This window comes from Equus asinus, chromosome 25 (genome assembly GCF_041296235.1).
Source record: "Equus asinus isolate D_3611 breed Donkey chromosome 25, EquAss-T2T_v2, whole genome shotgun sequence".
In the NCBI taxonomy this organism is placed as follows: Eukaryota; Metazoa; Chordata; class Mammalia; order Perissodactyla; family Equidae; genus Equus; species Equus asinus.
In genome coordinates, this window is record NC_091814.1 from 38,830,311 (window position 1) to 38,845,191 (window position 14,881).

At 40.6% G+C, this 14,881-nt stretch overlaps 1 protein-coding gene across 4 annotated transcripts in view; it reads left to right on the forward strand.

The window, feature by feature from the left end:
• NIBAN1 (niban apoptosis regulator 1) overlaps window positions 1-14,881 on the forward strand; it is a 155,647-nt gene that overhangs the window by 71,272 nt on the left and 69,494 nt on the right. For all 4 annotated transcript variants that reach the window (XM_014850305.3, XM_044758398.2, XM_070497119.1 and 1 more), the window contains exon 5: window positions 653-820. In XM_014850305.3, coding sequence (XP_014705791.1) covers window positions 653-820 — 168 coding nt within the window. The remainder of the gene's footprint in view (window positions 1-652; window positions 821-14,881) is intronic.

Consider the following 14,881-nt stretch of genomic DNA (forward strand, 5'->3'; position numbering starts at 1 on the left):
GAAGGACACTGGGAAAGAGATGCCCCTGGAAGTCGAGAAGAGAATGTCATCAAAAGAAGGGGTTGCTGGCAACATGGGATGTTTCAGATCAGGTTCAAAGGATAGGTGATGAAGAAGCAGCCAGGTTGGCAGTTAGGATGACAGTAGTGGCCTCAGCAATGCGTTTTGGGACTGGTGGGGCAGCGACAAGACTGAGCTGAGAATAGAGGTTGATGGCATGATGACAGCAAGTGCTGGTGTGGCCATGACATGGAGGAGGGGGAGAGTGCGTGGCCGAGAGCAGGCCTGGTGGAGGGGAGCCGTGGAGAGAGTGAGGCTGAGTCTGCACAGGTGGACAGGTAGCCTGAAGAGGCCAGTAGGGAAGAGCGAGCGCTGTTTGCTCATCATTTTGAGTGAAGAAGTTGGGAAAGATTGTGTCTCATGGCCTTGGTTGTCCCTGCCGAGTAGGAGGTGAGACCACCTGATGGGGTGAGACAGGTGAGCTGGCGGAGGGGCCCCATCTCTCATTTTCCCCCTCCCTGGGAAGACGCCTGGCACCACACTTCCATCCCATGGCCTGCCCCAGAGCATTACCTCCACAGCCTGAAATGAGTATTTTGAATAAAAGATACACACATTTTAAAATGTCTTTGTGATTTCAATATTTCTTTAGCCTCCAATGAAAAGGAGAACGCTCAGCCCTTCGTGGTCCTGCCAAAGGATTTCCCGGTGTTCCTGTGGCAGCCATTCCTCAGAGACGGCTACTTCTGCTTCGCTGAGGCCGCTGACCAGAAGAAGTTCAGCACCCTGCTGAGTGACTGCATCAGGCATCTAAACCACGGTAGGCCTCTCCTCCCCGCTGGCTGCCTTTGCTCAGTCGGCCTGGTCAGTCCTCTGTTAGAAGGATTCCTAGAAAGAGCCACAGAGGGTACTGGCCCTGGGAAGGAGAGGGAAACCAAGCATAGGCAGAGTGTCTATGCAGGGAGTGTGGTCCACTTGCTGGTGGTTTGTTCAGCTCTGGGAAGCCTCAGTGAACAGAATGTGGAGCGGTTATTTGCTGGCACCCATGGGCATGCATTCAGAGTGCCATATTCATGCGTGTAATTTTGCCATAATTCATCCTCCTCCTCTTTCCTGATTTTTTAAATCTAAATGACGGCAAGAATGTGCCAATTGTCCTTGGCAAAATCTTCGTCCTTATGACATTTCTTGTTTATTCTCACTTTTATTTCTGAATAACAGTTACTCAAAACTCTAGGGTACAGAAAGTCGCCTGGAAAACTTATTAAACACAGATTTCTGGGCTCCGCCCTTGGATATTCTGGTTCACTGGGTCTTTGGCAGGACCCAATTTTGCTTTTCTAACAAACTGCCAAGAGATGCTGATGCCGTTGGTCTATGGCCTGCACTTGCAGCTGTGTTGCTTCAGACCACTTTGCCTCTAGGTATGAATTTAATTAATATTACGTCGATAATGAAAAGGCTTTCCATTCCAATATGTGATTTTTTTTTTTTTTGAGGAAGATTAGCCCTGAGCTAATATCTGCTGCCAATCCTCCTCTTTTTCCTGAGGAAGACTGGCCCTGAGCTCACATCCGTGTCTATCTTCCTCTACTTTTTATATGTGGGACGCCTGCCACAGCATGGCGGGCCAAGCAGTGCCACGTCTGCACCTGGGATCCCAACCAGCGAACCCCGGGCCGCCGAAGCAGAATGTGCGCACTTAACTGCAGCACCACAGGGCCGGCCCCCCAGTATGTGATGTTTTGATGAATTAATGTGAATGCTGGTTTAGGACTCGATGAAGACTTCAATCACAGAAAATTGAACTCTTTGTCCTTTGGCAAGTTGGAAAGATAACCAATCAGATGTCATTGAGGGCTCCCTCTGTGCCACCCTCTGTGGGTGTTAGGGACAGAGGAATGAACCATGCAAAGCTCCCCTCTCTGGGATCTAAATTCACCCAGGGAGGAGGGACAAACCCGTGCACAAATTCACCAGATCCCTTGATTGTTATCAAAGTTACCATGTTGCAGAGGAACTGGAGGTTACCGCATTGAGAAAAAGGGAGTTCAGTACTGTGGCTTGTCAGGGGAGGTCTCTGGGAGCAGGTGTCATTTCAGTTGAGTCACCTTATCCGTCTGTACTTTTATTTCCTAATAAGGCTCGTATCACTGTACGCTTACTTTAAAGTTCTGAGGTTTCTCTGACAGTGTCAGTCCCAGAGCAAAATTCACCCATGATGTGTGTCAGCCTGTTCTTGATTTTAGCTGATGTATTGATGGGAGGCTAATGGAAAAAACAGCGTCACTCTATTTTGCTATAACTGCTCTGAGTAATGTTGGTCATAATATTGGTTCATAACCAGTTAGGGACTTTATAAAAATAATACTCTTCTCAATATCTTGCCTTGTGGTTTTGATGTTTGAGAGACTAGGACTTGCCCAGCACTGCCGGCTCTGTCTAGCTCATTTTTCAATATGCTTACACCTCTGTGTGCAGGGCCTGGGTCTAGTATGAACATGCAGGTAGTTGGCACTAGACACAAGAACTGCAAAGGTTCGCTAAGCAGAGAATGTTCTCTGCCCAGCCTGATGGGACTGCTTTACTCCTCCTTCCATGTACTTAATAGGAATTTCTCCGGGGAGTTTTTGGATGTTATGTAGCCTGCATTCAGACTCCTTTTATGGAAGATTTCAGTCGATTCAAAACCCAACTCTGCTTTCCAGTGTGTTATCAAAGGCACTCAGTTAGTTGGGTCTGGTCATGTTGCCCTGATTCTGTGTTTCATTCCTCTGTCCAGAAGCCACTTTTTCCTCACTGAGGCTTTATGCCGATGTAGTGTGATTTGGTGTAACTTCCAGTAGCTCCAGTCAGAATCGGAGACCATCATAACATTGGAGGGAGCAGTCCTTGACTGTCATGGGCCAATGAGCTCATGAGTCTTTCCTTTCTTGCCTCTGTTTCTATGTTTTTGTTTTTTTTTTTAGGAAGATTGGCCCTGAGCTAACATCCGCCACCAATCCTCCTCTTTTTGCTGAGGAAGACTGGCCCTGAGCTAACATCTGTGCCCATCTTCCTCTCTTTTATATATGGGATGCTGCCACGGCATGGCTTGATAAGCAGTGTGTAGGTCTGCACCCAGGATCTGAACTGGTGAACTCTGGGCTGCTGAAGTGGAGGGTACAAACTCTGCCACAGGGCGGGCCCTCTGTTTCTGTGTTTTTGACAGCACAGTGTACCAACCATCTTTCCTCAATAGCTTTTTTGTTTCACTTTCTACCTGTTATTCACTGTGTGGTGTTGAGTAAATCAGTAAGAGGTTTCACGAACTCCCAGTTAATCATTACTTTTTCCATAATTACCAGATGAGTTTAGAAACAGATGGAAAGTTAGGGCCATGAAAAGGGCTAGAAACTCTGAGGGGCTGTGAGGAGGCTGCTGACTTCCCCCTCTAGGTGAGTAGAGTCAGGACTGTCAGCCGGCTGTCGCCTCATTGGCTCTCAGGCCATCACACACTTCTGTTGAGAACCAGTCTGAGACCTTCTAGCAGCTGATGCTGGGCAATATTGATCCCACCCACTCACAAATCCTCAGGGACCTTTTTTTCCAGTTTTATTGAGATATAATTGACATATAACATTGTATTAGTCCAAGGTAAAACATAATGATTTGATATACGTGTGTATTGCAAAATGATTACCACAATAAGCATAGTCAACATCCATCACTTCACACTTACACATTTTTCTTCTTATGATGAGAACTTTTGAGATCTACTCTCTTAGCAACTTTTAATATACAATACAGTACTGTTAACCTTAGTCACCATGACGTGATTACATCCCCAGAACTTATAACTGAAAGTTTGTACCTTCAGGCCATTCGCTCCCCCAACTGCCACCCCCCCAACGTGCTTGGCAACCGCCAAGCTGTTCTCTGTTTCTGTGAGTTCAGTTTTTTTAGATTCCACATGTAAGTGAGGTTATAAGTATTTGTCTTTCTCTTTCTGATTTACTTCACTTAGCATAATGCCCTCAAGGGATCTTCCAGAGAAGATAATTTCATTGCCTTTGTGGTAAATTGCACCAAGGATGTCCATCACTTGGGGTCTCCAGGATGCCTCCTGGGTGCTCAAATTCCACCACAACCTAGCCCACTTGCCCCAGGAGTTCTGGGTTCGAATTGGACTAGGTATCCACGTCCATTCGTTCTGAATCCAGAGCCGCTTCTCCTGTTCCTCCTTATGGGGTGGCTGTTCCCAATGCAGCCCCCAAAAAGGGCCAGATTACACTCTGTTCTTGGACAATAAGGGAGTCCTAAGGTAGGTAAGGGCAGCTGGAGACTCTCTGCTCCTCCCTCCTTCAAGAGAGGGAGCTACCTCTGAGTGCCTCAAAGATTATTTACACTCCTAAGGAGCATGACGGGGTATGTGTGTGTGTGTGTGTGTTTCGTTTTTAGCACCTCTTCATTGCGCAGGCGTAAGAAGACTCCATAAGGTTCATCTTGAGCAGAACATCCCACCCCTACAAACTGGACTAAATATCAAGCCCATTACATGACATGTGCCTACAGGAGCTGTTGCCCTCTGTCCTTTTTGGAATCACCCTACAATCCCTTATCCCTAAGGAGGGAAGGCCGGGTTTCTAAATATCCCCTGCCACAAAATGGGACTTACATAAAGCCAAGATGTTCCAAGACAGTCCTGTTGTCCAAAATTCAGTTCTATTCTTCGGAATTTTGGTTTGCAAAATATGGTCATTATAGTGACAGGGATATAGTTCAAACTCTTAACAGATATCGAGGGCTGTACATGTGCAGTATGGAATAAGGGTTGTTATCAATGTGAGTCCGTCCTTTCAGCTCAGAATAATCATTCCTTGGCATGGGAATTTTCAGGTAGGGGAGAAGGTGTTCCTACCAAGAGGAATAGCACATATGGGGGCCACAAAGAGAGTCAGAGCATGGACCATTAGAGGAACTGAAAAATTTTGTGTGGCTGGTGCTTGGCGCGGAGAAAGGAGCCAAGTGAGGATGGGGAGATGGGCAGGATTCAGGCTGTGAAGGGCTTTGCGATACATATTAAGGAATTTTTCACTTTATTCTGACAGCAGTGGGAAACCATTAAAGGGTTTTAGCGGATAAGTGACTCAGTCATAGATCCATTTTGGAAAGGTCACACTGGCTGCTGTGTGGGCAGTGGATGGGAGGGGAGCATGCTGGGATGCCACGAGGCCACTTAGGAAGCTTGGCAGGCAACAGATGGTGGTAGCCTGCACCAGAGGGTACAGATGGTGAGAGGTGGCTGGCTAAGAGAAATAGCCGGGAAGTGGAATCAACAGAACTTGAGGATACATCGTGTGGGGAGTGAGGCAGTAGCGGGTCCCATGTTTCCACCGTTCTCTGAGATGGGAACTTGCGTGAGGAGGAGCAGGTTCCAGGGAAAGGAGATGTGTCCAGTGTTGCAGATGTTGTTTGGATAAATCCGTGGACATCCAGGTGAGGAAGTCTCATAGCTGGATGCCCAGAGAAGACTGGAAAGCAGGAGCGCCATCTGGAGTGGAGACGCAGGTGGGAAGTCAGCAGCCTGTGTGTGTCACTGAAGCTGCAGCTGACTTTGTAGGAAGGATGTAGCTCGTGAGTCCCTCAAAGGCTGTCTTTTATCTCTGTATCCCCGGCAACTGGCCGAGGGCCTGGCGCCTGGTACAGGCTCTGTAAATATCTCCACCCTCCATCCTTAGGTATAGTTGTAAATATGCCCGCGTGTGAAAAAGCATGGAACGTGTGTGGGAGCAGCTTAGGGATGTTTGTGCTCAAAATCTGTAAACATTAAAGTAGAATGGGTTGGTGCTTTTGTGTTAAGTAAGTACTAACTTATTCACTCTTTACATGGATCTATGATTTTACTGTTGAACCTTTAAGCAACATGTTCATCAGGAATACAGGCCCCTGTGAAATTCAGCGGCTCAGTTAGGCTCTCTGACTCGCCCTCTTCATACAAATACCTACTCAATTGCCAGTGTCTCTTCTGTATTTCATTTCAAGTTCATGGCTACCAACCTGCTTTGGGACTCATATAAAAATCACTGCCAGGTCTTTTAGTTGATCTTACTTTTTCCAATTACTGCCACCTCCTTCTACATGTGACAGTCAGATAAATCATCTTTAAACACAATTTTTGATTAAAATCTTTCAGTGGCACTACCGTTGTCAAAAAGATGCAACACTTCATCCCAAAGAGACTGTCTGTGCCTGGTTTCCTATTCCTCCCAAGCACAAGCTGCCTTCCCCCGCCCCTCCCCCCCTTGCTGCCCTACCCCACCCACCTTCTTTGAATGGAAGTTTTACTTGGACATCTTTGGCCTTTTCATATACCTGGAACATCCACTCCTCACCTATTCAAATTCTCTGTTGCTTCTCCAGTCTGCCTCCTGTCGTGAAGGCCGTAGGGATGAGGATGGCTTCACTAGTGCCTATCTTCCATCCCAAGGATTGGCTACTCACCACCTTCTGCCTTCCGTTATTCATCTTCACGTCTAGTTGTCCTGTCTCTCCAACTCTATTTCAGGTTCCTCAAGGGAAATCTTGTGTCATCCTTTGTATCCCTCTGTAGTGCTCACACGGGTATCTTGTGTTCATAAAATGGTTCCAAGACACTCTTGAATTAATAACTTCATACTAAAGTAAAGCTTCTTTCAGAATTTAAGTGCAGTTTTAGAGTTGACAGTTATAAATGAGATTAGATCTATTTCATAAACACATTGGCATGAGTAAGTGAAGGGATTTGTCAAGATAAAGGCTGAATGGTTTGGGGAACAAAGGAGTTGGATGTTAGAAGGGAACCACCACCAGATGAAGGTGATTCTGGAACGGAGATGGAATGCTGGCAAAGTTTTGTGCAACAGTACTGTGCTAGCTTGGAGGATAGCCAGGACTGCACTAAACAAGTGCCAGGGTCCCCATCATCATGAACACTAAGGAAGAGAGGACAGTAGAATATCTGGGAAGCATAGGGGCATGTGGGTTGAAAAATATGTTTTATAAAAGAAGAGTCCAGTGGATTTTGATGAAAAGAACACAATCCTGTAAAGACAGTCTACAAACCTCTGCTTCAGGTTGGACTCATTCAGTCACCTGTGACAGTTATGACATCCAAGGGTACTTGTGATGGAGTGAGTCAGGCTGAATGTGGAGCTGTACCTGATTAACCTTTGGAACTGGTTGCTGTCAGGGTTGTAGGCCTTGAGCTCTTATCCCAGAAATCCCATGTCAAATCAAACGCCTTTATTAGATTTGATTTTGATACTTGCACATTTTAGATATTCAAAAAAATGTTGCTGAGTTATATTGAATTTTAAAACAGAAAAGGATCTTACGATTCAAATTAGACAGAGCAAATCCTTTTTGGGGTGCTCATTTGAACACCATGTTTTATGCTCTCCGTTACTCAACAGTAGCCCTCAGATCTATTTCACTAACTTCTTGGAACAGGAACTCCTCAGCCCATTATCACCAATGAAAGAAGTTCCTTGCGTGAGCAACTAAGTGTCTGATGTGGGCATCAAACGATTTTAACTGAAAATGTACAATGAATCTTATTTTGTTACATATGAAAACATACTTCTGAATTTGTGGCACATGTTGACATTTATAGACACATATCTACGAGTTAGAAAATTCTGACTATGCTTGGGCTCTTTTGGACACTTTACTACAAATGATTAATGTTTGACTGGACATAGATAAATAAAAGTACAGTTTTGGTAAACATCTCTTAGTATGCTTTTACTTTAAAAAGTATTCTATAGTGTACTTTTGTTGCAATGCATAAAAACCTCTATGCATTGTAAACAAAAATACTTGCTGAATTGCTGTTTAATAAATAAGGAGGTATCGATTTTCAGTTTTCGTAGGACTGTCCCAAATAAAATTCTTCAAAAGGATTCTCTCTGCTTGGAGACTACATTCTCTCCTTGAGTTTAGTCTGTGCTTTTTTGCCTTGCACAGTTAATACTCTACAAATTATAGATATTTGCTTCTGTCTCTTTGTGTCTTTTTCTCTTAAGAAGTTATCACTTCCCCCTCTCACCTTTGCTCACTGTTCATAAAACTCTCTATGTGGGAGAGACCTTCAAGACATATTCCAAGCCTCAAAGTTTATTTTTGATAAAGCTCATTTATGATAAGACTCAAATAGTGACCTATTTGCCCAAAGCCCACGTAGTTAGTGGTAGAGGACCAGTTGTCCTGACATCTAGTCCTTGACGTCTGTTTCAACTCTAGGTACCATGTTGTCTTTTCAGCATTACTTTTTAATAGGCTCTTTCATCTCTTGGTCATTTAAAACACATTATTACTAAATCAAACTACTCTTGTGATACATTTGCATGATCCAAAGCGAAGCTAACCTGGAGCTCTTCACTTGAAGTCATCTGAGACCTGGGAGATGGCTGGTTTTTTGAGAAGTACTATCTGAGTTTAAGTCGATATTTTGTCCACCAGCCAAATATAACTACATCTTTTAGTTTAGATATGCTCTGAAGATAAAATATTTGATAATGTAGCTTGTTGCCTAGTTAAACTTTGTGAAGTCTAAAATTCAAACTGTATATAGTTTTATGTAATTTCAATAAAAACTCTGATTTGTAAAGGAAGGTTATACTGCTTATGAGGACATAGGTTGGAATATTTTAAAAAATAATAGATCTAAAATAAGCCAGACAGAGAAAGACAAACACTGCATGATATCACTAATATATGGAACCTTAAAAAAAAAAAAAGGAAAAGTCGAGCCAGCCCGGACAGCCCAGTGGTTAAGGTTCGGTGTGATCTGCTTCAGCGGCCTGGGCTGGTTCCCGGGTGCAGAACCACACCACTCATTGTCAGTAGCCATGCTGTGGCAGCAGCTCACATGGAAGAACCAGAAGAACTTAACAACCATAGACAACTATGTATGGAGGCTTTTGGGGTGGGAGTGGGAAGGAAGAACAAAAGGAGGAAGATTGGTAACCAGTGTTAGGGCAAATCTTCCAAAAAAAAAAAAAAAGAAAAAAAAGTCAAACTCATAGAAACAGAGTGAAAAAGTGGTTGATGGGCTAAGGGGTAGGAGAAATAGGGAGAGGTTGGTAAAAGGGTACAGGCTTTTTTTTCAGCTATAAGATGAATTTGGTCTGAGGATCTAATTTAAAACATGGTGACTATAGTTGAAAATACTGTATGGTGTAACTGAAATTTGCTAGGAGAGTAGCACTTAAATGTTCTCACACACACAAAAACCAAACAAGTATGTGAGGTGGTGGGTGTGTTAGTTCACTAGATGAGGGGTATCCTTTCACAATGGATATGTGTATCAAATCATCACGATGTACACTTTAAATATCTTACAATTTTATATGTCAATTATACCTCAATAAAACTGAAATTTAAAAAATAATAGATCTAAAACATGTTTTATTTATATTATTTGTACTTATGGATTTACTTAAATTACTAGAAGCTCTCAAACAGTCTAAGAGTTGGAACTGAAAGAACAGGTCTCCATCAGAGACTAGAATAAATAGAAATACTTTCTCTCAGCTATTTAGCATTTATCACCACCGGTACATACATAGTCTTAAGTTCATTTGTTGCCTTAAGCTATGTTGCCATGGAACTATGTTTGAATACTTCTTTAGGCCTGTCAAACTCGTTATGGGTTCAGTGAAACCTCTGATTCCTTCCTTCCTTCCCATCGCCCAACCCCACCTCCCACCCTTCTCGTCCAGTGAACCAAGTAGTTATTTTGGTATGAAGGTTCTAAAAGTTGTATTATTATGGTAGTAAGGGGTGACAAATTGGAACAATAATAAAAGAAAAAGATTAAACAAGCAGAGAGTCGAAGTTAATTCAAGCAAAATTTTTTTTTGTCTGTGCTATTTGGGTTGGGTAAATTCCAAAATCACTCAACAGTTTTTAATGTCATTGTGACTGACTTTGGCAAAGCTTGAATAGCTTTCAAGTTTTTTTTTACTTGTGGCTGGAATATGGTAAGATTGAAACATCCTTCTTAAAAATGACAGAGCATATGGGATGGCTGTTTTAATATGTAGCTAGGTAATCAACATTATGAAAGAACTCTATTTGGCATATATTCCTGGATTTCTTTTAAAAATCAACATTCAGGAGAGCTTCGAGAAAGTTCTCACGTATTGTTATGGAATGGTGAGCCACGGTTCTCCTCACACTGTGAACCAATTTGGAGAATGTGAGATGGAAGAGAACTTTGCTAGGAGCTGTCTCGTTCATTCTGTTCATTGTTCTGAGTTGTTTAAATTAAATGTTGAGTAGCTATAAAAGAATGCTTACAAAGACTGTAGGGGGTATAAAGAACATTACTGTTACCTCTGTAATTTCTTATGAGCCTCTCCTTTATCCTGTTGCCTTCTTTTCTCTTTGAGAGAGCACCATCTTGGATTGTGTGTTTTGCTTTTCTTTATAGCTTTATCTCATATGTTTAATCTTTTTGCATGCTTTTAGACTCTATCCTGTGGAATTCTTTACGTCTTCTTTCATGACTTCCTTTTTCAGTATTATCCTCCAATGCTTCACCTGTATTATCGCTTGTAGCTGTATTCCATTGATTTGCATTGCTCAATATATTCCATTATGTTAATAGACCATAACGTCTCCTATCCATTTTACTGTTGCTAGACATTTGGGTTGTTTCCATTATTTATTACTAAATGAACACTTTCTGCTATGAACACTTTCTGTTTGTTGCTGGTTTATAGAAATTTAATTTTGATTTGTTTGGCTAATACCTTAAGGAATTAAGGTTCTCATCTGTGTCAAGTGTATTTGGGCTGTAATTGTCCTATTTTGCAATGATGTTTTTAGATTTTGCTATCAAGGTTATTTTTGCTTCACAAAATGAGTTAGAGAGTGTCCCCCTCCTCTTTTTCCTTTTCTATAATCAGGAATAAGCCTGGAATTACTTGTATTTTTGATATTCGGTGGAGCTTGCCTGTAAAACCATCTCAGCTTGGTGTTCTTTGAGGGAACTTTTAAACTGCTAACTGAGATTTTTAAACTGTTAGAGGATTGTTCAGTTTTTCTGTTTCTTAAGTCATTTTGAGTAGGTTACAGTTTTCTAGAAATTCATCCATTTTGTTTATACTTTAAAATTTAGTAGCATAAGGTTATGCATAATATCCTCTTGTTTCTTAAGAATGTATTCACAATGCCCCCTTTATGCTCTGTGGCACCTTTAATTGTTCCCTCTTTATTTCTAATACTGTTTGTTTGTACGTCCTTTCTTTTTTTCTTGTTCAGTCTTACTGGAAGGTTGTCACCTTCGTCAGCTTTTTCAAAAAACCACATTTGGACTTTGCAGATTATTGCATGCTGGTTTTCTAGTATGCTAATTTCTGATGTTATCTTTTTAAGTGCCTTTCTTCTATTTCCTTGGGCTTTATTTTGCTGGGGTTTTTTTCCCCTCACCTCTTCAGGTAGATGCTTAGCTCATTGCAGTTGTTTTAAAATACTTGCAAATTCTTTGACACTCTTTCCTTCAGAAAAATGAAGCCTAATTTCCCCCCTCTTGAATGTGCGCCAGACTTAGTGACTCATTCTTACAAAGAGAATGTGGCAGAAGTCATGGTATGTGGCTTTCAAGAAGAGGTCACCAAAAAAATAGCTTTTGCTTGGCTCTTTCTCTTTTGGATCACTCCCTTGGGAAAACCTGGGCATCATCTGGTGAGAACACACAAGCAGCCCTCTGGAGAGGGCCACGTGCAGGGAAACTGAGGCCTCCTGACAACAGCCAGCAACAACTTACCAGCCATGTGAGTAAATTGTCTTGGAAGTGGATGCTTCTGTCCCAGTCAAGCCTTCAGATGATTGAAGGTTTGGCCAACATGTGATTGCAACCTCATGAAACACCTGAAGCCAGAACTACCCAGCTATGAGGCTTTCGAATTCCTTGCCCACAAAACTACGAGAGAGCACAAATATTTATTGTTGTTTTAAACCATTAGCTTTTGGCGTAATTTGTTTTGTAGCAGTAGAAAACTAATATACTCACTAATCATCGGCTTTTCTTCTGCTCTTATATAAGCATTTAAATGCTATAACTTTTCCTCTACATATTATTTTAGGTGAATCCCACAAGTTTGGATATGCAATATTTTTCATTATCATTTTTGCAGTAGTTTTCATTATCAGATTTAAATATTTTCTAATTTCTGTTATTACTTATTCTTTGACTTATGAGTTACTTAGAATTGTTTCTTAATTTCCAAATATATATATTATGTGTTATTGATTTCTAGCTTAACTGCATTGTGGACAGAAAATATGGTCTGTATGCTATCATCCTTTAAAATTTGGTGGACTTTGCTTTATGGCCCTGTTTGTGGTCTAGTTTTATAAAAGTTTCGTAGATATTTGAAAAGAATATACATCCTACAGCTGTATACATCCATTAGCTTAAGCCTGTCAATTATGTTATTCAAATCATCTATATTTTACTGATTTGTTTTTTACTATGCTAAATTTATCAGTTACTAAGAGAGACATGTTAGAATCTGCCACTATGTTGGTAAATTTTTTTGCATTTCTATTAAATGTTGAATTATATTTTGTTAAATATTTTGTAACATATGTATGTCACTAGATGGATAACATGTTTAAAATTGTTTTATCTTCCTAGTGAATTGAATCTTTTGTCATTGTGAAATGACCCATATTATCTCTATTAATCCTGTCTGCCTTCAAGTCTGTTTTGTCTGATCTTAATGTAGCTACACGAACTTTCTTTTTTTTAGGGCTTGCACAGAATATCTGTTTAATGAAAACATCTGAAAATCTTTTAACTGGAACATTTAGTCTATTTACATCTACTATAATTACTCATATTTTCAGTTTTAAATCTCTTATTTTGTTTTCCATTTATCTCATATTTTTGTGTTCTCTGTTTCTTTTTCTCTACATTCTTGCCTTCCTCTGGATTGATTATTATCTCTATACAATAGAAATGTGTATGTTCTATTTCTCCTTTGTTAGCCTGCACAACTTAACTTCTTGAAGTCAAAATCCTCAACTTTCTCTCGAAAAATGCAGACTACTTAACACTTTTAACATTCCCCCGCCCCCCCGCCCCTTTTAGGCTATTGACTTTTAATTATATCTTTTTATTTTAACCTTTCAGTATTTCATTATTGCTGTTTTCTACAGTTTTACTGTTCACCACGTCTTCACCACTCTCCTTGCTCATAAGTTCTTCTTGCATCTCAGACCTTCCACGTGGGAGCATTTTCTTTCTTCCTAAGGTATATCCTGTAGAATATTCTTTAGTTTGGGTTCACACTTTCTGTTTTTGTTTATCAGAAAATGTTTTTATCTCATTCTTGTTCTTTTGGGGTTTTTTTTGAGGAAGATTAGCTCTGAGCTAACATCTGCCACTAATCTTCTTCTTTTTTGCTGAGGAAGACTAGCCCTCAGCTAACATCCATGCCCATCTTCCTCTGCTCTACATGTGGGATGCCTACCACTGCATGGCTTGGCAAGCAGTTCATAGGTCTGGACCCGGGATCCCAACCAGTGAACCCCGGGCCAATGAAGCTGAACGTGCGAACTTAACTGCTGTGCTACCAGGCCGGCCCCCTCATCCTTGTTCTTAAAAGATATTTTCACTCTATATGATATTCTGGGATGGCAGTTATTTTTCTGTCACCACACTGAATATTTTATTCCACTGTCTTCTGGCTTCCATCATTGAAGTTGAGAAATTTGCTGTCAGTCTAATTGCTATTCCTCTTGGAAGTAATTTGATTTCTTTCTCACTTTTTTTTTTTTAAGCATCTTCTCTTTCTCTTTCTCTTTCCACAATTTCAGAAGAATGTGTCTTAGCTGTGGATTTCTATTTATTTATACTGCTTGAAATTTGTTGGTCTTCTTGAATCTATGGGTTATTGTTTAATCAATTTTGGAAAATTCTCAGCCATTATCTCTTTTTCTCCCTCATTCTCTGTCTCTTCTCCTTTGGGAAATCTGACTAGATATATATTATATATTCTTATTCTATATTCTCATCCCTTAACCTATTTTATATTTTCCATCTTTTTTTCTTTTTCCTTCTGAACCGTTTCTACAGATCTCTATTCTTAGTTATATTTTATCTGCTTTTAAGCTCATCCATTGAGTTTTAATTTTAATTTTTATATTTTTCATTTCTAATATTATTTTGGTTCTTTTTTCTAATCTGAATAATCATTTAAAATGAGCTCTTAATCTTTACTCACATTTTCAATTTCTTCTTTTATTTTTTAAACATGTTAAACTTACTATATTTTGTATTCTATATTTGCTAATTCCAACATCCAAGGTCTTTGTGGGTTTTATTCTGCTATCTCTTATTTTTGCTGGTTCTGCTCATGGTGCCTCATTAACTTGTGTACTTTGTGATTTGCGAAGATAAGCTCAGATTTCATTGGGGCCAATTGAAGGTGAATTCCTCCAGAGAGAATTTGTATTTCCTCTCACCAGATGCTTGAGGGCACTGCTAGATATTTGGACCACTAGGCTAATGTGAACTTGGGCCATAAATGCTTGTGATTATGATTTCTCAAGGGAAATATTTATCTGCTCTACTTAATGCCAAGGTCTGAGACAGGCAATTTTCCTTGTAATGGACTAAGACCATTTGTATGCAGGTGGTTTCTGCAATTTAATTTAGCACCTTGTGTGGATTGGGACTTGGATTCTAGAACTCAGCACCCTGGGAGGCTATGAAAAGAGTAGCTAAAGGTCATTAGTTTAAGATAGTAAAGGCATTCGGTGTGTTAATGCCTTTACTTTTCTAAAGTGAAAGCTAGCTTCAAGGTTTGGCTTACGTTTTTTGATTTTGTATTAGTTTGTTAGTGCT